The sequence below is a fragment of the Neophocaena asiaeorientalis genome, unplaced genomic scaffold (genome assembly GCF_003031525.2).
Source record: "Neophocaena asiaeorientalis asiaeorientalis breed wild unplaced genomic scaffold, Neophocaena_asiaeorientalis_V1.1 scaffold45, whole genome shotgun sequence".
NCBI classification, from domain to species: domain Eukaryota; kingdom Metazoa; phylum Chordata; class Mammalia; order Artiodactyla; family Phocoenidae; genus Neophocaena; species Neophocaena asiaeorientalis.
Window position 1 is genome coordinate 2,846,289 of NW_020174642.1, and position 26,387 is coordinate 2,872,675.

Here is a 26,387-nt window from a genome sequence, read left to right on the forward strand (position 1 = left end):
TGTGTGTGTGTGTGTGTGTGTGTTACATATATGTGTGTGTGTGTATTCCCTCCGCCCCTTGAATATTCAGCCATCTTAAGGGTTAGATAGTGTGATCTCCATTTTACACATGAAAAAACTGAAGCAGAAAGGTACCCGGGACCACACAGCTCAGTAAGGGGCCAAGTCAGGATCCTAAAGGCAGTCTCAAACTAGAAGCTATACTTTTGATCACTGCATCTGTAGAAAACAGTGTACACTGTACTGGTATTAGAGCTATAAAGTCCCTTTAGACTGAAGGATACCTGTTTTGAGTGCCTAGTAGGTGCCAGCACTACCATGTGTTTGGGGAATAGAGGGTTAGACTGTAGGACAAAGTTCCAGCTTTCATAGGGCTTACATTCTAATGAGGGAGACAAACTAGCAAATGCTGTGAAGAGAAACAGCAGGATAAGGGGACAAATGTGGCCTTATATTTTCGTTATAGTGCTCAGGCAACGCTGAGACTAAAGTGAGGGAGCGAGCCATGGCCATTAACTGGGGGCAGAAGAGCAAGGATGAGTGCAGAGGTCTTGGAGTGGTTATATTAACATGGCATTCAATTCAGCAGGCTTTTATTTTATAGGTCGTCTTCAAGCTTTCCTGAAAGAATTGACAGCATATGACAGTTTAATGCTTACTTTTTTTCCACAGGACTTTTATCTAGTAATCTATCTTGATGAAGTTGGCTTGAGGTACATGTTTTTCCCATTTTATAGAAGTGAGAATTAAGATGTGGACTCGAGCATACGTAAAGGTGACTCGTTTAACGAATCTCCGTGTTGTACCCATCACCCAGTTTCAGCAGTTATCACCATTTACCACTCTTGCTTTATCTCCACCACCCCTTCCCTTTATTTATTTATTTTTTTTTGCTGGAGTATTTTATATTTATCTTAAAATTTTAAACCTTTAGAAGAGTTACCAGTATAAGAACCATTCAGTTAACACCTGTATGCTTTTCACCTAGATCACTAATTTGCCATATTGGCTCTTTTTTTATCATTTGAGAGCTGCAGGCATTGTTGACATGCCTTTCTTAGGAATAAGGACTTTCTTCCTAACCATAGCATGACCATTACACTCAGATTTGACATCACTACAATACAGTTATAGAATGTTCAATTTGTGTTCTAATTTACCTTGTTATTCCAGTGTTATCCTTTAGTTCTTCAGTCCGTTATTCAGTCAAGGCTCATGTATTTGGTTGTTGTTTAGTCTTTTTGATCTAGAGCAGTTCTCAAGCCTTTGTCATTAAGGACAGTGTCACTTTGAAGAGTCCAGGCCCTTTGGTCTGGAGAATCCCTCAATTTGAATTTGTCTAGCTGCTTTCTCACGATTAGAGATTAGGTTAAACATTGTTGGCAGGAATGTTACATAGGGATGTCAGTTTGTCCCACTGTTGGGGATGTCAAACAATTATTTGGTTTAGATGATATCCACCAGATTGTTCCATTATAAATGTACCTTTTTTCCTTTAGTAATTATTAAGTGATTTATGGAGTGACAAACTTGATTGAGACTCAATATTCTTTTCTCCAGCAGTCTTCCACTGGATTTAGCATTTATTGATGATTCAGAATCAGTTATTGCTGGAGTACTTTAAAGCAAATGCAGATATAAAATTTCTCCTATAAATATTTATCATGTATCTAAAAGGTAAGGGCTTAAAAAACAAAAACAAAAAACCACAGTGCCTTTATGCTACCTCACTACAATTCCTTAACATGTAATATCCATATTCAGATGCCCTGAATTGTCTCAGTTGCTTCTCTACAGTTGATTTGCTTGAATCTGAATCCAAGCATCCACAGGTTGTATTTACTTGATGTTTTTGCAAGTGTTCCTGGGTATAGCATTCATGTCTGCCTTTAGAAATAAGATTAATTCTTGATGGGTGTAGGTGTTGACAGCTTCATGCACCCATTCTGAAGTTCCCATCAAACTTTCTTTCACCTAAGGGTTCTAGCATCCATTGTAATCATTGCCTAGGGACATTACTTCATTAGGGATTACGAAAGGTGATTCTCAGATTGCATCATTCCTTCTGTATCGGTGAGCAGATTTTTTTCTGCCCTGTGTTTATTTCCACTTTTTTATGTATACCTTCCTGGGGAGAGTTGTAAAAGGATACATTCTTCATCTTTACAGAGGATGGTTCTGGACTTCCTTAGTAATTCTGTAATATGTCCTCAATTTTCTCATATGTAAATTTGGGGGTAATTATGCCTACCTCTTGGGGATTTTGTGAGGATTAAATGGTCCGGTACATGTAGCTTAAAAATGGTGCCTGGCACTCATGTTGGGGTAAGCGCTAGTTATTAAAGTAACTTTTTCATTTAATTCTTCAAGTGTAATGGAGAGGCAGAGATGGGAGAGGTTCTTCACGCGTTGAGATCAGCAGGATGCTTGAATTTGTATAGAGTGAGCTGAGGGAAGTGCTGCTTGCCCACACCAGGCTGTCCTTTTTGACTGCATGGAAACAACCATAATACACGAAGCATATATCACTGCACACTGTGAAATGGATGTTGGCAATCTAAGAGGTAAAATCTGGAACACATTCTGAAATGGAGTTGGTACAATGAAGGGAAGTAGGTAGGTAGGTAGGATGAGATGGTGGCTCCAGGTACAGGTTTTTACTATGTCACGGCCCTTTGAGATTTTTATCTGAACAAAGGTCAGCATGCTTGCCTAGTCTGATTTGTCTTCTTGTCATTCTACACTCGACTAGAGCTGTTTCAGATTGCAAATCACTTTGGTAGGGGAGGAAATGCTTTACTTCTTCTTGGCCTTTTAATCTGCCTTCTCTTTCTGCTTTAAAAAAACCCCACTGTTGATAATTGTACAGAGTGTTGGAAGTTTAACACACTTTTTTTTTTTTTTTGCGGTACGCGGGCCTCTCACTGTTGTGGCCTCTCCCGTTGTGGAGCACAGGCTCCGGACGCGCAGGCTCAGCGGCCGTGGCTCACGGGCCCAGCCTCTCCACGGCACATGGGATCCTCCCGGACCGGGGCACGAACCCGCGTCCCCTGCATCGGCAGGTGGACTCTCAACCACTGCGCCACCAGGGAAGCCCAGTTTAACACTCTTGATCAGGTGTTTAGTCATTAATATTTGATTCATTTATTTAAACATTTGAGCACCTGCAGTGTGCAAGATGGTGTTCTAGACACAGACCCACATCAGTGAGCATCAGAGACTAGGGTCTCTACCCTCATGGAATTTACATTTTGGTAGTGAGGTGACAGTAAATATGAGGAAGTTGTATAGTATGTTAGAAGGTGTTGAGTCCTGTGGAAAAAAATAAAGCAGGATAAGGAGAGATTGAGATGGTTAGGAAGTTACTTTTAAGCAAAGACAATGAGAAGAGAGCAAGTCTTGTGAAAATCTGGGGGTGCAGAATGTGTCCTGCATAGGGAACAGCTAGTGTCAAGGTCCCGAGGCATGTTTGGTACTTTGTGCATCTTGAGTGAAGAGGTGACTGCTTGCTGTGTTAATGCCCTGTAGTGGGCCAAGGGCCAGAGCTTGGAGACAGGTCAAGAGGCTAGGGCAGTTAACTGGATGAGATGGAATGGTGATTTGGGGCAGGGTGCTAGTGGTTGAGATTCTGAGTGGTCTGATTCTGGATATAGTTTTTGAGAGAAAGCTAACAGATTTTGCTAATGGATTGATTATGAGTGGGTTGAGAGAGAAAGTGAGCAAACCTTCAGGGATGACTGATAATTTTTGGCTTGAGCAGTAGTAAGGATGGAGTCGCCATTTTCTGAGGTGGGGAAGATTGAGAGTGGAACAGCTTTAAGGGGGTGAGCCGAATTATTCATACTCCCAAGGAAAAGGGTAGGTGGTTACAAACTCTTCATTCAGTAAGGACAGTGGTCCATAGATTTTGCTATGAGAACTCATATCTATAGATCATATAGCCAGTTCTTTTAACCTAATGTCTTAAGGATGTAAGAGTTAGCAGATGAAGGAAGGCTGAGATTCATATAGCCTGTGGTAACAAGGTCGGATGTAGAATAGACTTTGAGACTTAATTTTTTAATTCTAACACTGAAAAAGAGAATGGAGGTAAAAGCCTTGGACTTGGAGAGTGAGAAGCTGGTTGAGCCTTGATCTTCTAGCCGAATTTCCTGCCCTGTGTGTTTTTACTTATATGAGAAGCCTGTGCCTGGGACTACTTTTTGTTTTGAATCTCTTCATTTTCTTCATACATATATTCATCACAAATGATCACACATAAATACTTCAGTTGGATTTTATCCTGTACACTCTTTGCAGTCACTTTCGTTAACATTTGTTATATATACATCTCAGTTGTTTTCTCTGCAAACTCAAAATTTTTAAACATGGGTGATATTGAATGATCTTTGATTGATATTGTTTGTTTCTATTAATCAATGTCCTTTTCATGAAAGATAGTATTGCATAGTGATTAAGGGAAGAAGCAATTTAAACCTAGATGGGAGGCAAATCCAGATGTAAACACAAATAACTGTATCCTGGCAGAGCTGCAAGTTTCCTGATATGTAAAAGCAGCAGAAGAAAAAAAGAGCCTAAACTGAACAAACTCTTGCCCATTGGTTCATGCCAGCTCTCCCCAGCTTTGCCCTGCTCGGTGCACTCATTCCATACCTCCTTTCAGTGTTCCAACCCTGGGTAGTGCTGTTTACTTTTTAATAACTTTAATGAAATGAAACCGTCTCCTTGAATGTCCCTCTCTACATCGCAGGCAGTCTCTTGGACTAAATGACCCCAAGGTCCAGCCTTGGTCCAGCCTTCATGCTCTGCTCTCTTCTTCCTCTTTCCTATCCTGGGGTGTTATACTGCTTCATTGGCTTCAGTTTTGTGTGTAAAATGATCATAATAATTGTACTTATCCCATAATTGTTGTGAGGATTAAAGTAATGCATATAGCGCTCTAGGCACAGTACCTACAAGGTGTTAGGACTTAGTGCCAGGTAGTTACTTTTTATCTCCATTATTTATAACTCATTTATGATAACTAGTCGTTTGCAAGCAAATAGTGCTGAGCCTCTTGAATTCTTCCCATAAAAAGTTAACACAAAATGCTTAGTCATTGGGATTACATGATATGGTATCATAGGCTCTTCTACTCCGTTACTTTACATTTTCATTTCTCTCAAAAAATATAGGTTATTGGAGTTTGCTCCGTACACATGTTCTGGTATCATCCACATAAATATTGAAACCAGTGGTAGTTTCAAATTTACCCCCATACCCAAAAGGTCTTCATTGCTGAGACTTCTTTTGAAAAATAAACAAAACCCAAAAGACCCCTGGTGAGCCACACGTCTACATTCTTAGAAGCAAATTTAAATGACTGTATCTTGGGGGATGTGTGTATATGGATGAAATGATAAATTTGGTGATTTATGAACTTTTCTAGGTGAATAAGATTTTATTTGAAGAAATGGCTTACTTACATGGGAAACCATCCCTCCTAAGCCCCCACCCCCAATAATTTGCTAAAAGTAGAGCCGTTCTGGTTGGTAGAGGGTTGCTGGAGGGGGGCTTAGATCCCTGTTCACTCTGCCTCACCTCCCACCCCTGTGATGGGACACCCCCATGTCCCATCTAGGAACCCTCAGAATATAGTTTGAATGCCATTTGAGTTCAATCACGGTTTCATACATTTCTTACATACTTCCAAAAACTTGAATAGCAAGATTGTAGGTATAGTAGAAATGTTTTGCCAAAGAAATTTAAGGGCAAGCTCCTTAAATGTTTTAGGGACTGTTATATGATTACATGTCTTCAGCTCCACTTGTAATTTAAAATTGGCTGGAATTCATATCTGTTGTATTAGAAACACTCATTTTCCTTTTGGTGTCACTGATAAACTGCTATCATAGCCAAGCTCTACAATTTTAAAGTTAAGCAGGGGTTGAGGAAGGCCCTGTTATGAGTATGTATATACCAAGCGCCAGTAACCTGTTCCACTAGAGGAGTTTGCTTTGCTGGACTTTGAATCAAGATAACAAAAGTGAAAATGTGTCTGAAAAGTCCATAAGTAGAATTTTATATAAATTTAGTGAGTTTTTTTGTATTTAACTTGAATGAAGTGATGTAGATAGGAGCTAATAGTTGAGGTGGTTGGGAGCCTGTTTAAAATATTTGTGAGAGAACTGCGTATTTAATACATTATTTTATTTAGTTCTTTTTATCTATAAACTTTTATGAGGCTTTTAAAACACCTGGGGTATCGTTGACAGTTTAATTTGAAAGGCGCCGATATCACCACTTCTAGTCTATGCAAGTTGTAGACAGTGAAGTGACGTTTACTGAGCACCTGCCTGTGGCACTGGGCAACACACTTTCTAGGTGTTACTTATTCCTTATTAAACCATTAGGAGCTGCGTGGTGCTTTCATTTTACAGATGAGACAGTTGAGGCTCATAGAGATTGTTACTTGCCTAAGATACTGCAGTTAGGAAGTGACAGAGCTTGGACCCCCAGCCCTTCAAAGCTTGTCTGCTTGCTTGACCATGCCACCTACACATGTAGGTTTTCAGATGTGTCGGTGTATTCTGTACCCCTTAAATTACTAGTTAGTAAAGGGAATATTTTCCATTGGATCAAAATGAGCAAGACTTGGCAAGCCTGCTGTTGACAGTAGTGGGCTGTGCCTATTCAGATTGTCCTTTTGAATGTTTGGTTTTTAAATTGACCCCAAAGCTAAAAAGGTGGTTTGGTCACTTTGAGGGTCACTTTGTTCTACTCTTTGGTAGTTCACTAGCCTCATTGAGTTTATTATGACTTGCAGCCCTGATGGCTTTAAGGTTTGTTTTTCTTGTTCTTTGTTTGGTTTTTATGGCAGATGACTTTCTTTTAAGAGTGACCATACATCCTGGATTTTACAGAATGTCCCAGAATAGCTTCCTAGTTTGGAAGATAAACTATAGGTTTTTCCTAGATAACAGAAGAGAGATGTTAGATTTGGTCATAACTAATTATGTTTTGATTATATTACCTGAAGGGGTTTAATAGCTGATTTACATTTGGTCTTACCTATTTTACTCTTTCTAGTTCAAACACAGCAAATATTTGTGTACACTTCTTTATTTGGATTAATTCTTTAACTGTAATTTCATTCATCCGAGTAAATGAAATAGTACTTTCATGTACCAAGATTGTATTTTAATTTTGTGCGGAACTATCAACAAAACACTGCTTTCTGAGACAGAAACCCCCTCCTGTTGGGGAGAGTCTCTCAGTTTCACAACACCCTTGTGTTTGATTGAGATCAGCTAAATTTCTTACACTGGCCATCATAACTAGGGGACCGTTTCTTTATACATTCTACGTCTATTACTCTCATTATAGGAATAATCATTTTCTTAAAAATGCACTACCAAGGAGCCAACCCACATACTTATCATTACTATACCTACTTTATTACTTGTCCCACCTTTCTCACTTACGGGATTTATCTGAACCGTAAACCAGCTTAGTCCTAGAAATATAAAAACATAAATTAAAAAATTTCGTTTTAGCTGGAGAAAAAATTTTTCCATGTATATTCTTTCTAACAATAAAGGAACTCTGGATAGTGTTTGTTATATTTTTGTTGTAGAAATGTTTACTTCTTTAAAAGAGTGAGAAAAAATATGCAAAACTTGTATATTTTATTTGGAACCATTTTTTAAGCATTGCACAGTTTATCTCCTGAAAGCCTGTGACAGTCTCTCTTAATGACTAAAATGTGAAATTTGGCTGCATTGTATTATAGTATTTTATATCTTTCTGTAAACTAATTTGATCTGTTTTTGTTTTTGTTTCCTTTTCCAGTCTTTACTAGGTGCTGGTCTCTGGATGTTTTTTGTTTAAGTTGGAAAAATCTTAAATCTGTCCACAGACTGATACGGTATCCAGTGAGATGGGGACTGTTGGCAGTGGCTTTTGAAGGATCTGAGGGGGCAGAAAGAGTTGAGAACTCGGCCTTGAGCTAGTGTTTGGCGTCGTCCTGCTGCCTCTCCTGTGGGCCCAATATTTTTTCTCTCTAGCTTACCTGCCAGCTGTTCTAGGGAAGTTAGGGGTTAGACCAGTGTAAGCATTCATCAGGGAGCAGAATATGGCTTAGATATCTTACTTGCATCATATTTGACAATGGGAAGCAGTGTTGTTTATTTTAGCAGTGCTTCCTAGTGATTGGAGAAGGAAGGGCTTGTTTTGTTTCTGAGCACTCTGTTCTTTGAACAAATAGGCTGCTGCAGCAGCCACTACAACACATACCTGCTTCCACCTTCCCTCCAAACAAAAATAAAAACACTCTGGGTGTTTGTCCCTTCTTGAGGAGACAGATAGTCAAGTATTGCTGTTGAGAAGAGAGACACTTGAAATGGCCGTTCTGACCAGTGAGCTAGGCTTATCTGTGTGTAAGTTGGAACAAAATGGCAAGGGTATGGCTTGGATGTTGGATGGCGGTGGGAGCTCTGTTGGAGGCAGGGATCTCCTAATTGCCAACTACAGTTTTCTTTGTAATTGAGGACCTAACCCTTATACTGAAATGTTACAGGTACCCTTTTAAATAATTAATATTTATTAGTCACCTGATGAGATTTTATTAAAAATTTAGGTAATTCTTCCTAAATAATGTCCAAGTATTTTTTTTAATAACTTGAACATTTGGGGGTCAGAGAAAGTAGTCATAGAAATACAAGCAGCTTCAGGTTTTGGCAAGTATGAAGTGATACAAATACCAACTTTTAGTGTATTTTATGTTTTTGTGTGTGGCAGTTCTACTCATGCCAGTCATTATTGACACTGGCTTTTAGTCAGTTTTTTTTTGGTGTAATTGTTGTAGTGCTTTATGCTTAAAAAGGCATAAAGATGGGTTTAAGACATTTCTACGTGGCAGCATTATTAATTAGACCTAATTACCTAATTCGGTAGCATGTTTATCTTTAAGCATGATTTCCAGCTCTTTTCCTTACCAGTAAGAGGGTTGTTGTTAAGTGTTTAGTACTGTGGTCTATTTGGAAAAGAGGTGGCTTTTAGTATCATTTATAGGACTTAATGATTTTTAAAGGAAAGTATCTAGATTCATCAAAAAGCATCTGCTTTGTCAAGCATAAAAAAACATTACACTCTGAGGTTGCCTTATCTCAAAAGGAGAAATCACTTTAGGAGTTAACATGTGGAAGGCATTAGGTTGAATAACAAAATGTTTTTCATATTGATCTTTCAGCTCCAATTATAATAACTTTGAAGATTCAGAATTTGTCTCTTTTTCCAGGAGAAAACCCGTCATATTCATAAACTCAATTTTAGGTAAATTTAAATGTCTGTTTTTCAATGATTTTCTTAATCCAGGACTGAAAAGATCTGATTGACTTATTGAAGATAATTTATTATCTAATGGTTTATAGATGTCTGTTTTGTTTAGGTTTGGAAGATATAATAATAATAATAATGACGTTATTTTTCAGTCTTCCAGAAAAATTTTCTATTTCTTCCTCCTCTCCTTGCTCTGTATACCCTTCAACAAGAAAGCATTAAAAGGAAAAATTATTCAGCAAAATCAAACCTTGAGTCAGTGCCTTTATCATCTCAGAGGTTCTCTTGGAAATAATGCCTGATGAAATGGAAGGGAAGGAAATGACTTTCTGTAACATTAAAAAAATCTTTTTTTCAATGTCTTCCTTCTAGCTAGCAGAGTAAAATTTTAGGGTTGTTTATAAGTTGTATGTTCCTAGTTTTTTTGTGTGGAACATCTTGTTTCCCCTTAGGGCAGGAGTCATGTCACAGTTTCTAGGTTCACGTACGGCGACCAGCACAGGTGTACATTTGTCGTAGGAATTCAGGAAGATTTCGTAACAGTAGTCTGCACAGAGTAAGCAGTACTTGGTATTGTGTTTGGGGGTAGATGATAATACTTGGTAAATACCTGTTCTGTCCAGGACCCTAACTGGCTCTAAAATACATTACTCTTAGGGTTCACAGTATCTGAAGATTCGTTTTGGTGTCCTTATTTATTATGAATAATTAGTGTCATCCCCCCGCCCCCAAGGTGCTTGAAGACCTTGGTGCCTTTCCAATCTGAGACTACCACACTAAGACAAGAAAGGGCAGTGTCATGGTGGGCATTTCTTAGTTGCCAGAGAAGTTAAGCCACTTAGTTAGGAGGTCAATTAATTTTTGTTCTTACTTCAAAATGATAAATATTCTCCCCGACTTTAAGTATCAGATGTGATAGTATGGATCGCTCTTTCCTGTGGAACTAAAGTACATATATTTTAAAAGTTTTTTTTCTTTTTATAATGTCTTGTTGCGCCGTTTTGCTAGACTGAAAGTTTCCTCATCGCTTGGTGAGCCCCTCCTCTAATTCAATCTTTGTCTTTTGTCTTTGCTGCCTTGCAGGGTTGGTACAGTAGGCTTCACTAGACTTAGCTGCAACTCAGAATTTCTCCTCCAGCACCTGAGTAAATGCTGATGGTCTTGTGGAGAGTGGATTAAGAGTACGAGCTAAGTTCTCAATCCCAATTAAGAAGCGGAGGAAAATTTAAACTGTCTCCTTCAAAGTTTATCACAACCGCCACCATCAAGACAGCAAACCAAAGGACAAAGACTTTGACCTGCTGTGTTGCTCTGTGTAGTCCAGTTCACGTACGGTTTACAGACTTGGCTGGGGTTACTAATGAGTAAATAAAAAGTTGGACACTTCTGTCATTGGACACTTTTATTCACAAAGTTACCAAAATGAGGGCTGTACTGGAGACAGCAGACATTGCCATAGTGGCCCTGTATTTTATCCTGGTCATGGGCATTGGTTTTTTTGCCATGTGGAAATCTAATAGAAGCACTGTAAGTGGATACTTCCTGGCGGGGCGCTCTATGACCTGGGTAGCAATTGGTGCCTCTCTGTTTGTGAGCAATATTGGGAGTGAGCACTTCATTGGGCTGGCAGGATCTGGAGCTGCAAGTGGATTTGCAGTGGGCGCATGGGAATTCAATGCCTTACTGCTTTTGCAACTTCTGGGATGGGTTTTCATCCCGATTTACATCCGGTCAGGGGTATACACCATGCCTGAATACTTGTCCAAGCGATTTGGTGGCCATAGGATTCAGGTCTATTTTGCAGCGTTGTCTCTGATTCTCTATATCTTCACCAAGCTCTCAGTGGATCTGTATTCGGGTGCCCTCTTTATCCAGGAGTCTTTGGGTTGGAACCTTTATGTGTCTGTCATCCTCCTCATTGGCATGACTGCTTTGCTGACTGTCACCGGAGGCCTTGTTGCAGTGATCTACACAGACACTCTACAGGCTCTGCTCATGATCGTTGGGGCACTCACACTTATGATTATTAGCATGATGGAGATTGGCGGGTTTGAGGAAGTTAAGAGAAGGTACATGTTGGCCTCACCCAATGTCACTTCCATCTTGTTGACATACAACCTTTCCAACACAAATTCTTGTAATGTCCACCCTAAGAAAGATGCACTGAAAATGTTGCGGAATCCAACAGATGAAGATGTTCCTTGGCCTGGATTCATTCTTGGGCAGACCCCAGCTTCGGTGTGGTACTGGTGTGCTGACCAAGTCATCGTGCAGAGGGTCCTAGCGGCTAAAAACATTGCTCATGCCAAAGGCTCTACTCTGATGGCTGGCTTCTTGAAGCTTCTGCCAATGTTTATCATAGTTGTCCCAGGAATGATTTCCAGGATACTGTTTGCTGATGATATAGCTTGCATCAACCCAGAGCACTGCATGCAAGTGTGTGGAAGCAGAGCTGGGTGCTCTAATATTGCGTACCCACGCCTGGTGATGAAGCTGGTTCCTGTGGGCCTCCGGGGCTTAATGATGGCAGTGATGATTGCAGCTCTGATGAGTGACTTGGACTCTATCTTTAACAGTGCCAGTACCATATTCACCCTCGATGTGTACAAACTCATCCGCAAGAGCGCAAGCTCCCGGGAGCTAATGATTGTGGGGAGGATATTTGTGGCTTTTATGGTAGTGATCAGCATTGCGTGGGTGCCCATCATCGTGGAGATGCAAGGAGGCCAGATGTACCTTTACATTCAGGAGGTGGCAGATTACCTGACGCCCCCAGTTGCAGCCCTATTCCTTCTGGCAATTTTCTGGAAGCGCTGCAATGAACAAGGGGCTTTCTATGGTGGAATGGCTGGCTTTGTTCTTGGAGCAGTCCGTTTGACACTGGCCTTTGCCTACCGTGCCCCAGAATGTGACCAACCTGATAACAGGCCAGGCTTCATCAAAGACATCCATTACATGTACGTGGCCACAGCGTTGTTTTGGGTCACAGGACTCATTACTGTAATTGTTAGCCTTCTCACGCCACCTCCTACGAAGGAACAGACTCGTACCACCACCTTTTGGTCTAAGAAGAGCCTGGTGGTAAAGGAGAGCTGCTCCCCAAAAGAAGAACCGTACAAAATGCAAGAGAAGAGCATCCTGAGATGCAGTGAGAATAGTGAGGCCATCAACCACGTCATTCCCAATGGGAAATCTGAAGATAGCATTAAGGGCCTGCAGCCTGAAGATGTTAATCTGTTGGTGACCTGCAGAGAGGAGGGCAACCCAGTGGCTTCTTTAGGTCATTCAGAGGCAGAAACACCTGTAGATGCTTATTCCAATGGGCAAGCAGCTCTCATGGGTGAGAAAGAGAGAAAGAAGGAAACAGAGGATGGAGGCCGGTACTGGAAGTTCATAGATTGGTTCTGTGGCTTTAAAAGTAAGAGCCTCAGCAAGAGGAGTCTCAGAGACCTGATGGAGGAGGAGGCTGTTTGTTTACAAATGTTGGAAGAAACTCCACAAGTAAAACTAATACTAAATATTGGACTTTTTGCTGTGTGTTCACTTGGAATTTTCATGTTTGTTTATTTCTCCTTATGAACTTTTAAGGATATGATGAGACACTAACTTAAGAAAATACTGGTCTTTGAAAAAAACAAAAAAACAAAAAACAAAACACTTATGTAACTGTTGCATCTCTCAGGCATTGTTTACGCTGTAGGTTTTAGCCAAATTTTACTTAGCAGAAAAAATCATCTATTTGCAAGACTTTATTTTCCCAGAGATGGATGAAAGTAAAATTTCAATCTAAATGAAGTAAAACTTGTTTAACAGACTGAATTGTGCAAATGTGGTTTAAAATTTTCCATACCAAAGTAAGGAGAGACCAATTATTCTCATAGAGCACTTAGAGCAGAATATATGCTAAGATATCACGAATAAGATATACTGTCTGCACTGCCAAATCTTGGTAGGCCTTCTTACCCTGAAGTAGAAGACTTGCTCATTTTAAAGTTTTTTCTCTCTCTGTAATCCCTACTTCCATTTTAAAAAACTGAATTTGTAGACATTGTATAATCAATTATGTACTGAAAATCGCTAACATGTGCTTGTTTCAGGGCAAGTTCATTTGCCAGGTTCGTTTTGTTAGCATGAGCCTATGGATTCTGAATGCTGAAAGAAAGGAAGAAGAATGTTTCCTGTAGCTATTCTTGTACCACCAGTATATGGAATGTTGGGAAAAAGTTTGTTCCAGTTGTTTTTTTCTTTTTTTCCTACTTTGAAGTTTAAGTGAACCATACTCAAACGACCACCAAGTCTGTCTTCATAAAGTTGTCATGATTATATGGTACATGATTATGGGGGAGAAAATGAAGTAAACGTTGCTGACGATCCCCAGATTTACTGACCAAATTAAGATCGTTTATATAGTTTGGAAATTAGCATCCCCTAAGCAGCATTTGATCGACTCAGCTGAACAGGTGATAGTCTAATACTAAATATTGGACTTTTTGCCATGTGTTCACTTGGAATTTTCATGTTTTCCTACTTCATTAATTCTCTAGCTTTGTTCTTGTCATTTGGTAATATTCTTTATTAGCCAGGTACCTTCCCAAGTGGATCCATTTGGAAGATATGTCCGGAAATTTGAAGAAGAATTAACTCTGCCTTTGTGCTGGGTTGCCCTACTTGATTAGATCGTGAGATATTGCAGTTGAGTTTTTAGAGTGAAAATTTAATTCTCAGATCATATTGTATCCTTGATAAGTCTTTTTTCCCCTATTTACTTTTTTTTCAAAAGACTTGCCATGTGTACACAGCCTCTACATTTTTGTTTAAAAAGTTAACAGTGACTTAGAGTGTGATGATATTTTGATGCAAACTGACCATCAGTAACAGAAAACTCAAGAGTGCATGCTTTGCCATTGGTGGATTGTCAGTATAGTTTTTCTGTAGAATGGATAGCATGTTCAAGAGGTGCCATGAACAAGAACTTCTACGGGTTTCGTAGTGTGTCTTGTAGAGGAGATTACAGGACTTGTGTTAACTGTAGGACCCTCTATCTTGACCTGGCTTCGTACCCAGTTACAGCCTTCCTGGAAGAGAATCCATTTTTCACAGGGTGATTCCCTTCATGAGGACAGGGTACAAAAGACGTTTGAGAAGAGCTCTACAGATTAGGTAGTTCTTTGTGTGTCCTGTCCTTTTTCCTCCATGACAGATGAAGGAAACTAATTGTGTATGTACTTTGACTTTTCTGTAATCTCTGATATTTTTTAAATTGCATGATTTTATTAACCTTTATTCTTCAGGGGAAAATTATTACTTTTTTAGATATTTTTGTAGATTTTGAATCAAAACTCAGTCCTAATGACTTTAAATTTTTTTGTATTTATAAACTAGTTTCATTATGATGGATTTGATTAGTTCAAAGTTGATTTTAGAAATTGTCAGGTAGCATAATGTCTTCCCATCTCCAGGGGGCTTTCTGAAGGACTGAGTCTGTAGATGAAAAAAATAATTCATGTACAAATAGTATGATTTCTGAGAGCTTATTAGAGTGCCTTGTGGAATTTTGTTCTCAATTTCATTCTTAAGGTTTATAAGCTGGGGGCCAAATAAAAATAAGGACCATCCTTTTCTTGTGTGGAGGCTGAGGCTGTGACATGTCCAAGGTTACAAAGTCTGTTGGGAAGAACAGAAAACCAGGTGTCCAAATCTGGATTCATGGTTTGTCCTCTTCTTTTTTCAAAGGAACTGTTCTTCCTTTGAGACAGCCTTTTGATATTTGGGGAAATAACAGGATCTTAGATTTTTCAAATTGACATGAAGTTGTAGGAATTAAAATTTTTCTTTGACTCTGAACACCTTGCTGTGGAACTCAGCAGTGAGGATTGACATATTGGCTGAGCAGCCTTCTTACCCCTTCTATTAAAAGCATAAATGAATAGGTGGTATTTAAGTGGATTTTTCCCCCCTTTATTTAATGTTGACTCCTAATAGTTTGGGATATTAGCATCCCCCTACCTTCTCTCTGCTGTTGTCTTAGTATGATACATAAAATACATCATCTTGTGTCTATTCATGTGTATATAGCAGTAAGTCAAGTTTAGAGTACTAATGTTTGTAAATAAGGAATGATTATTAGCATATCCATTAGGATTGTTTATTCTTGCCAGTATAAACATTTTATTTAGACTGAAGTCCCTGAAGCTTGCCCTTCTTATTGCTTCCCAGTAATAGATAATGTGCTTGAATAAGTATGTGAATTCCTGATTGCAACTTCATTTCAGGGGACCATTCTTCAGTCTGTATTTCATTAGAATGATCGTTCATGGAATGATACATGGTCTGTCTTAAAGCTAGCAAAATAGTCATACTTTACACTAACTAAATGGGTCCTAAATGATGACATTGATACCTAGACATTAACATGTATATGTTTTCATATTGGCTCAAGCTGAGGTTCAGAATTGGCTAAGAGTAATTGACTACAGTAGTTAGCTACGAGTCAGAATGAAGCGAGGACACTGGTGTTCAAAGGTGGAGAAAAATATTGTCTTATCTGCTGTTAATGGTATCTCCAGTTCTTAGATTTTTGTCCTCTCAGGCAATCTTAGTCTCCAGATCTGATGAGAAGAGCTTATTACCCTGACATGCAGAATGATTATTGGTTCCTTTGTGGTACCTCTAATTTCCCTGTTCATCTCAGAATATTTTGTCCTCCCACCCAAGACAGTAAGCGGCTTTTGAAACAGCTGAGCCAGCCTTTTCCCCCAGCCTTTCTTTCCTGGTGAGGTTATCACTCTTATCTTTTGGTTAGAGAAGCATCAAGCAGTAGCAATGGTGCTGTGTCCTTTGGCCTAGATCCAGCAGATCTGATCTCCCAAGGCTTCTTTTTCACTTGGCTCAAAGGATCCATTGTCTGTTTGCGCAAAGAGGCTGGCCTGGGTCACAAAGCCCTAGCTCTTGGGGATGGCAAGTCAAGTAATTAGTGGGGGCCCATCACTTCATGAAACTTCACATTTTAAGAATTGAGTGGGAAGGTTGTTACTCAGTTCTCTAACCTGAGGCTAAGTGGGGGCTTGAAAGTCTTGTCCAGGGTGATTCGAACCTTTAAGTCTCTACATTTCTCAGTCCATTGCTGTCTTCCCTATATTGGGTGTGTGGATCTTCCCCTCTCTTTAGACATCATTTAGTGTAGCTTATGGGTTATTCTCATTCTTTACCACCCTATAGAGCTGCTATATTATTAGCTATTAAAAGGTTAGACCCATCAGTGTTCCCACTTGGCAGTATTCAGCTTACTTGCTTTTCTTATACTTCACTCCCATATGTCATTTTCATCTGAGGTATGATGGCTGAAAATGACCACATGGGTATCTAGTAGTGACACCTCAGCATTTCCTGAGTTTGGGTTGAGAGATGTATAAAGACCATTGTTGTTAAATTACGTGAGTACGGAGACTTGCCAGGACAAAATTTTCTTAAGAAGTCAGAAACACTATTAAGTGAGATGCTGAGAAGTACCTGGGTGATGCAGACTTAACAGAAGACAAAATTAGCTTAAAATGTGTTAGATGTAGAATCATATTCATTGAACTCTAGAACTTGAGGTATCTTTGCTATCAGCTAGTTTAAACCCCTCCGCATATAGATTAGGGTACAGTGAATAAGATCAAGCTTGTTAAACCCTGGTTTGATGTTAAATATTGTAAAGTATGAGTTTATTAACATACTTGAGGTTAAAATGACTGATATTTCATAATGATACTTTAGTAGAAAAAAATGCTTTTAGGTTTCAGTATTCATAAGATTTATCATTAGCCAGGCGTTAAATTGTTTAAGTCATTTTAATGTTGACATTAGCCTGAGCAGACTTTACAAATGGGATATATTCCTGTTTGTGTGTATGCCTACCTACCATTCAGAGAGACTGGTTTCCCCCTTTGTCTTCCCTCACATTGCTTTAATTATTCACCTATTCTTTCAACACTTAACAGATTCCTATTTTGATCTTTTGTCAGCTTAATTCACTTTGTTTCAGGCTTATTGTCATGGTGTGCAGAAGTGCTGCTTTGCCCCATATTTGAAGGTCTGGATCCAAATAGTGATTCACTAAATATAGTTGTGTTTAAATATACTAAATTTCTATTAGCTTAAACTGTTCTCAAGAATTGTTTTCTTAGACTTTGTGTTCACTAATAATAAAAGCCCTTAATAATTCATCAGTATTTTATTCTCGAAACTCATTTTTCAAAAATTAGGAGGCAAGAATAGTTAAATTCACACCAGTCCCTTTGAAATGATGGTGTCACAATGTAGAGAGGAATGGAGTTTGTTTTGATGCCGAAAAGCCTTGTTCTTGCAGTAATTAAAGGTAAAAAGTTGGAACTAGTCAGTTGGCATATAGAGAAACCCTTTTGTACTAGTTAGGTATGAAGCTGGATTACAAAAGAAGTAATCTTTTGATCACTACATTTGGTTTTCTTGGTTGACTTAACTCAGGGCTGCAAACCCCTTTTCCTCCATTAAGCTAACTTCTCTTAATTTGGTATGCTTTTTGTCAAACTCACCTCTGTTGGAAGAGTAGATAGATACTCAACTACTTTGACTCCAGAACAGAATTTAGCTAGGGTTCAAAATAATTGATGGGCTTTGCCAGCACTGGGTCCCACACCATTATTCATGTTGTCATATAAATGTTTTTATTTAAACTTCTCTCCAGTGCTGGGAATAAGGCTTTAAACTACTGATTCACCTTTAAAGGAATGTTAAGAGAATTGATATAATTTATGTTTGTTTCCATCTCAAATCCTTTATAAAAGATAGGATTTAGCTTATTGTTTTGGGTTAAGCACCCCATTTATCTGATAACCAACAGGCTTAACCATTGGCATATAGTCTTTTACTCAGAAGTAAACAGAAAAGGTTTGATGTATCTGTATCATTACTCATCTCGTGCACTTTACTTTTTCGGGGAGAACCATAATCTGAGACTTGACTTAAACCAATAACCTTAATTTAGGTAATGACTTTTAAAAGTTTGGTTTGGTTACCTGGATACATAGTGTGTTTGCAGAGAGGGATGCTAGACTAAGTAAGTCAAGACAAAGCACGGTGGTCTCAGATTCTTGTTAGTGTAGGAGCAGTGCTTTGCTCTCCTCAGAGAAGCCCTGTATTATAACTGTTGCCCAGGATAATGGAGCCCCCCACCCCAGTTCAAGACAGTTTACAGTAAGTGAACTCTGTCATTGAGGGAAATACATTTTCCAGTGATTTCGGCAACAGCACAAGTTGACAGTAGATAACCACACCTTTGTTGGAGACTTATATTGGAAATTCACCTTGTACCCTAGTGCTGCTGGATAAAGGAGTGTTTACTTTTTTTATTGCCTCTGGACAAACTACTCTGGATAATTTTCCAATATATCAGTGTAGCCTATACCTCTATAAGTGGAATGTTCCTTAATAACCCACTTTTTTGTTACACTAGTTGGAAACTGAAATTAAGCTCATTGCTATCTATATTATTGAAACCCCCAACTGGCAAAGGCCATTCTGTAGGGTATATTCCATAATACAATCATCTTCTGAAATTTATGTTTTGATTAGTGCCTTCTGGCTGCCAATACTGAATCTGCTAGTTCACACCTTTCCCTTTCTTGATAGATAACTCTTATTTGTTACAGTTCCTCTTTTTAAATATTGTTATAGCTAGTGAAGAAAATACATTTATATTTACATACTTTATATGCAGCCTCTGTTTAAGTTCAAGGAACCAGGTAAGTCTGGTTTGTGTTGCAGCTTAAATGTTATTTATTCATCTGTATTTGTTTCTTTTATATCCTTAATTAAAAATTTAAGGTTACTTAGTCTGTGAGTATATTTTAACTTTATCATTTTCCAGTGTAGGTTGGATAGGCATATCTGAGAACATATATGTGACAACCGTTTCACATTCCATGATGAGGAAAAAGCTGAAAGTAAGTGTCCATAGAAAGCACAAAACCATGTTCCCTCATATTTGTAACTCCACATGTAGAAAGCACAAGACTAACAGTATTCTCATTGTCCCACAAGTGCCAGGCATAAAAAGCCCACCATGGGTTTGTCTCGAGTTGTCAGGATGGGGACCGCAGTACTGACAACCCTAGACAGTGAGGTACCTAAGATAGGGGTCCTGAATCATAAGGGATTCAGTGTTCTAATCTGAGTACGTTTGTACTGCTTTGGTGGAGGAGAGAAGACCAATGTCAAGAATGCTGCAATTGTATTGGGGGGTTACTAGCTAAAATGGGGTCTGTGGGCTCTTTCCTACAATCTGGAACTTGAGAAACAGGGACAGACTTCTAGGCTTTTGGTGGGTGGAACATTTTGACAAACTTCTGCTTTAAGCTGTAGAGCCATTGGATTGTTTTTTTTTAATCATAAATCTTTAGAAAATTTTACCTCCCGTCAGTAGTACCTTGAAAACATGGAGAAATCTCACATTTTAATAGGGCAAATACTAATCTTTAATCTTTGCGTAAATTTAATCTAAACTTAATGAAGTTATTTTTTCATATGCTTCACTGCACTTTGTTTTAATAGAGCAGAATTTGATCCAAGTGTTACGAGCATCAAACTAACTGAGACAGATCTGCCAAATGAAGTGCTTTGCTTTTCACAATGGTTGTAAGAGTCTAAAGGATTCTTTTGCCTGTCTCATTACCCGCTTCAAGACTAGATTAGATGAAATCTGTGAATATGCATGCAAAAGAAGAAAATAATGTGTTTTCTTGAACTCGACATTATCCTTATTTTACTCCTCACTTTCTACACCTGAATAGTCCCTGTTTGTAAACAATGAATAAATACATTTGTGTCTTGGATTTTGCCTGTATGTCAAAAGATGGAAGGACTCTCAGGATGGAGAGAAGTGGCTAGCTTTGTTCCCACTCTCCTCTATTTTGTATGTTTATCTTTTTAGGGATAATCATCTTTAATAATATATGGAATGAAGATTAAAGCTGGTATAGACTAATGGAACATGTTTTAGAAGAATTAACCTGAGCACTTTGAGGGAGAGACTTACGCCCTCTAGCCAAAAGTCGCCAGGTTGTGGACCTGCAGCATTTTTTAAGAATGTAAAACCTCAGGCTTCAGTGGGGTTACTGGAGAGGAGTACCAGAAATGCAGGAGAAAGGAGAGGTTTGAGGAACATCTTTGGCTTAGCAATATGTGATAAGGCAAAGCAGTAATAACCTGTTAGTCCTGTGTAGAATGTGTTCTGTACCTTTAAATTTTGTTTTTAAATTTAAAATAGTTTTTAAGAACTTAAAGGATGCTTTTGAAGATTCCTTTGGCAGAATATCTTTCATCTGTAATTCCATGGAAAATTGCTTTAATTAGTCTAGGTGAAAGTAGTCCTAGCGGTGTAAATATGTATAAATAGAATTTTCTCATTTCACTGTGAGATCTCTAACTTTTGAGTGGCAAACAGATCAACAGGTCTTTTGCTCATGGACTTTTCTGTGGGGTTGTTAAAATGCAAAAGCTTTATTTTTTAAATAATGACATACTACATTAGTGTCAGATGATGGTATGGAATCTGTTGCCCTGCTTTCCCCCACCAATAATGCTTCAGTTTATAGATTGCCAACAGAGTTCCAAAATAAAGCGAGGATTTACCCATTCTTTGCTTGGACATCCCATTTTCTGTTGCCTGGACCTATGTTGGCAATCACATATGAACTATGTTATGCTTCTCAGTGCTTCTTCTCCTTTTTTTTTTTTTTTTGATAAGGTGGATATCAAAAATAGTTGCTGTGCAAAAGTTAGTAGTCTTCTTCAAGAAGAAAACCAATTCCTTTTCTAATATCCTGTGAAATTGCTTCATTCATTCCTTTATTTTTAAGCCAAATGTCAGCAGAGTACTGCTGCTTTTATCTAGTAATTTTGATATGTAAGTATTAATGCATTTTTAAAAGATGTCTACATTGAAAAATGTTTTTCCCAGTGTCCTGCCTCCTAAGCTTTGTTCAAATGTTCTGTGAGAGACCAGTCTGTGCACTGGGGTTGTGTATTGTATACATGGATTGTTTTGTCAGTTATGCATTGTAGACCAAATGTGATTTTAAATGAAGTTGTTGGGTTATTGGTGAGTTTTTTGAATTGTAAACTGATTTCCAGGGTACCTTCATTGTCCACAGCATTTTTTTTTTTTTTAAGGCTTGACTGATCAGGTCCATCTCACTGTACAATGTTTTAGTTGCAAGCAGAAAGTAGAATTTGATATAAACCAGGTTACTTCCATATTGAAAGGAATACAATTAAAATTGTAGATTTAGGATTGTTAACCATACATGACAATTCTAACTTGACTTATTCTAACCTATTGTATACAATCTTATTTTTTAAATTGTAGACATGTATGATCTTGGTTTAATGTGTTTTTAAAAGTGTTAACTGTTTAAAAATGAAAAAAATGAAGCAAATCTGCTAAAGAGCTGTCAGTTTTCATTACTGACTCTGTAAAATACACTGTTCTTTGTGTACTATGTGTTATTTTGCCAGCTGCTGCATTAGCCTTTAAAAGTATTTGGAAACTTAAGATGAACTACATTTCTTGCAAAGTATATTCCTTTCTGTGGTATTTTGTCCTGTAACTGAAGTATAGTAATTATTTTATGGAAATGTTAGCACTTCTGTACCAACTTTGAATAAAATGAAAAATTTACACTTCTGTGACTTAAGTATTTTCAGTATGAACGCATGTCTACCCTCAAAAGGTTGTATCTCAGTTCCTTTTCTCTTGGCTCATGAAGAGTTCCAGTGGGTTTCCCCCACCAATTATTGCCATTCTTTACCTTGGAAAACATGGACTTGCAAATACTGACTGAGAATTGAGTTGTATGTAAAACATTGAATAAATAAAAATATTCTTGGTTTTTTCATTTCTAATTTTGAGATAATTCCAAATTATAGGAAAGGTGCAAGAATAGGTTGAAGAACCCAGGAATCATTTTCATCCAGATTCACAGAGGTTAACATTCTGCCACAGTTGCTTTGTCATTCTCTCATCAGACACTTTCCTGAACGGTTTGAAAACATAAGTCACAGACATCATTCCCCTTTACCTTCTAAGTACTTAGGGATATATTTCTTAAGACAAGGATAATCACAATATAATCAAAATCTGGAAAGTAACTGGTACGATATTTTAATCTAAAGTCTTTATTCAAATGTTGCTGTTTCAATAATGTTCTTTTATAGCAACTTTTTTTTTTTAAGTTTGGAAACCAGTTCATTGCATTTAGCTCTTATGTCTATCTCCTTTAGTCTGAAATAGTTCCTCAGCTGTTCTTTTTGTCTTTTGTGGTATTGATATTTTTGAAGTGTAGAGGCCAGTCATTTTGTGAATGCCGCCCCTATTTAGGGTTGTTTCCTCATGATTTGATTCACACTATGTATTTTTGGCAGGACTACAACGTAAGCAATAATATGTCCTCAGAGCCTCACACTGAGAGGCATGTGTTGTGTTGTCTCATTATTATTGACATTAACTTTGATACTTGATTGGGGTGGTACCTACCAGGTCTCTCCACTGTCTAGTTAATGTTTTCCCCTTTGGTAGTAAGTAAATTGTGGGGAGATAATTAGAGTTTATGTAAATAACTTATTCCTCATCAAACTTGAATCCCTAGTTTTGGCATCCATTGATAATTCTTTTTTTTTTTTTTAAATAAATTTATTTATTTTTGGCTGTGTTGGGTCTTCGTTGCTGTGCGCGGGCTTTCTTTAGTTGTGGTGAGCGGGGGCTACTCTTCGTTGAGGTGCTCAGGCTTCTCATGGCGGTGGCTTCTCTTGTTGTGGAGCACGGGCTCTAGGCGCGTGGGCTTCAGTAGTTGTGGCTCGCGGGCTCTAGAGCACAGGCTCAGTAGTTGTGGCACATGGGCTTAGTTGCTCTGTGGCATGTGGGATCTTCCCAGACCAGGGCTCGAACCTGTGTCCCCTGCATTGGCAGGAGGATTCTTAACCACTGTGCCACCAGGGAAGCCCCATTGATAATTCTTGCCTGAGTAAGTTATTACTGTGGTGGAGTGAAACAGTGATTTTTCTAACTTTTTTTTTACTATACTGAAATCAAGAGTTTCCCCTTTTCCCCATTTATTTATCAGTTTGAACTCATGTATTATTTAGTGGGTTATAATTCATTACTGTCATTATTTTGCTCAGATGTTTCCAGATTTAGCTAGCAGGTCTCCCTTCAGGCTAGTTTGTGTCCTGTGGCACGTTCCATCGTTTTCTGAGTACTTCCTTATTTTCCAGCACAATAAAGTGTTACAGGCTCATCTTGTACTTTCCCTGACCCATTCAGGATCAGGCATTTAGTAGGGTATGGTATTTAGAAACTAAGGTCTGGGTGTGCTCATTCTTACAGAGGTAAACATGGTCAGTGTACAGAACTAGGAAGTTCGCGTACACATATCCTGATGCCTCCAGTTGTAAACCAGCACCAGAGGTTTCTTTTTAGCCTCCCCTTTCTATGTTTGTATCTCCCTTCTCCAACAGCAAGAAATCTGATAATACTGACACATTTACTTATTTTTTTTCAATTTTACAGTGCCTTAGAATTAAAGTTTTTGCAGGCTAAAAGTGTTGTTATTCTACTCATTTGTCTGAAAGTTTGGCTGAATATAGAATTCTGGATTGGGAAGTAGTTTCCTTCAGAAATGTGTAAACATAAAGCCATTCTTTTCTAGCTTCTAATCCCTGTGTTTTAAAATTTCATGATCATGTGCCTTGAAGAAAGCTTTTCTTTCACTTGTACTAGCCCTCAGTGGCCTCTTTCAATTTGTCAACCCCGTGTCCTTCAGTTTGGGGGTAATTTTTCTCTTCTTTTGGAACTTTTGTTCTTGTCTTGGATCTTCTGGACTGGTCCACTTGGTTTCATACAGTCTTTTAATTTTCACCTTTGTCTTTTTGGTCTTTCTAGAGGTGTATCTAAACTTTATCTTCCAACCCTTATGTTAAAAAAGAATTTCTTTAAAATTTCTGTCAGGTTTTTAATTTTTAAGAGATCCTTTGTTCCCCAAATCTTTCTTTTTTATAGCCTTGTTCTTTTTTCATGTATGCTGTATTTTCTCATCTTTGAAGATGCTAAAGTTTTCTCCTTTTGCATTGTTTCCTCCAGTTTTTATTTTGTTTGTGTTGGTCTCACATGTTAAAGGCTTTTCACAAATGTGTTCTGATCTTTGGTGGTTTGCTTATGTTTAACGGGGTGGACTAAAAAATGCTCTGAGTGTGTGGGTGGAGTTTGTTGGCCTCATTGTTGGGCCTTCAGGGCCTGGCTGTTGGTTGAATGACTACTGCAGTCTCTTTAGAACAGGTCAGATTCCCCACAGAAGGTTCTTTGAATGATAAAAGGCCTTGGGCCATCATTCTGGAAGCCAGTTGGGAGGAAGAGCACAGGGGTCTTCAGCATGCAGTGTGCCTTTTTTTCTTAATTCCTTTTTGGTATAATATCTCCTCTTACAGCTGTGCCTGTGTCCTGCAGTCCATGTACTTTTCTGTTTTACTCACTCCAGAGAATCAGCCTCCGAACATGCATCTAGAGGTCCAACCAACTTTCATAAACTTTCAACCAACTTTATTTTAGTCCCCCACTCACCCCTATTTTCCGAGGTGTACTCAGTGTTGCCAATTCCCAGATCTTTTGGGGAATTCTACAGTGTAAATATGGTTGACTCTTGGTTTTCCCCATTGCTGCTTTTCTCCATCTGCTTTTTTTCTAAAATTGAATTGCTGTTTTCCCCTCCTTTCTCCCTCATTCTTGCAGAGTTGTACGTTAAAAAAACAAACAAACAAAGAAAACACTCCTTTACAGTAGTTCTAGTAGGTTTTCAGGAGGGAGCATAACATGCTTATGTTGAATACTCCAACTTACTGGGAAATCCTGGTATCCACTCTTCACTTAGCATTTGAAGCTTAAAATTTCGGAGCCTGTTGCCAGTTTCTGCCTTATCCTAAAAGATACATGTTGTCAACCAGAAGCACAGTGGGAGTTTAAAAATTCTGCTTATCTTAGGAGTTATATGTGACCTCTAAGTTTGAATGCAGTACTCCAGGGTAGATGCTGCTGATTTTAGACTGGAAGGAGAAATAAACACAACAAAATGAGGGCTATCGTTACTTTGGGTTTTACTCTCCTTCCAATTCTAATTTGAAATTTTATTGTCATGCCCTATGGCAGATTCTCTGTAAAATATTATTGTCTCTACATAGGGCTTGCTGACTCAGTTACCAGATTTCATAGGTTTTTGGAGGCTGAGTTTTGTTTTAATATTCTCTGGTACGCTCTAGGAGTCGAATGTCCATTGGTTTTATTAGTCCCAAGAATCTTCAGAAGTTTGGAGGCACCTTTACGTGTCTCTCACTATGGGTTTTTGTTTTTGTTTTTGGTTTTGGTTTTTTTGCGGTACACGGGCCTCTCACTGTTGTGGCCTCTCTCGTTGCGGAGCACAGGCTCCGGACGCGCAGGCTCAGCGGCCATGGCTCACGGGCCCAGCCGCTCCACGGCATGTGGGATCTTCCCGTACCGTGGCACGAACCCGCGTCCCCTGCATCGGCAGGCGGACTCTCAACCACTGCGCCACCAGGGAAGCCCTTTTTTAAAAATTAATTTATTTTTGGCTGCATTGGGTCTTCGTTGCTGCGCGCGGGCTTTTCTCTAGTTGCTTCGAGCGGGGGCTACTCTTCGTTGCGGTGCGTGGGCTTCTCATTGCGATGGCTTCTCTTGTTTAAAGAGCACGGGCTCTGGGTGCGTGGGCTTCAGCAGCTGTGGCTCATAGGCTCTAGAGCGCAGGCTCAGTAGTTGTGATGCACGGGCTTAGTTGTTCCGCGGCACGTGGGATCTTCCCGGACCAGGGTTCGAACCCGGGTCGTCTGCATTGGCAGGTGGATTCTTAACCACTGTGCCACCAGGGAATTCCCTCCCACTATGTCTTTATTTCCACCTTCCACCTGTTTGTTCCTAGTTCCTTGACCATATACATCTCTGTTTTTGACTAACAGGATATGCTTAATTTTATTATGTATCTCTGCCT

At 38.9% G+C, this 26,387-nt stretch overlaps 2 protein-coding genes across 3 annotated transcripts in view; both read left to right on the forward strand.

Annotated features, from left to right (window-relative positions):
- The window catches only part of SLC5A3 (solute carrier family 5 member 3), a 29,299-nt gene extending 11,776 nt beyond the window's left edge, over positions 1-17,523 (forward strand). The window contains exons 1-2 of one of the 2 annotated variants that reach the window (XM_024758384.1): positions 9,050-9,312; positions 10,402-17,523. In XM_024758384.1, the coding sequence (XP_024614152.1) occupies positions 10,741-12,897 (2,157 nt within the window). In that variant the 5' untranslated portion in view covers positions 9,050-9,312; positions 10,402-10,740 and the 3' untranslated portion in view covers positions 12,898-17,523. Of the gene's footprint in view, positions 1-9,049; positions 9,313-10,401 lie in introns of those variants that run through there. The other variant, XM_024758383.1, reaches the window with a different exon arrangement.
- Positions 1-26,387, forward strand: part of MRPS6 (mitochondrial ribosomal protein S6) — a 92,842-nt gene that overhangs the window by 40,308 nt on the left and 26,147 nt on the right. The window lies entirely within an intron of this gene.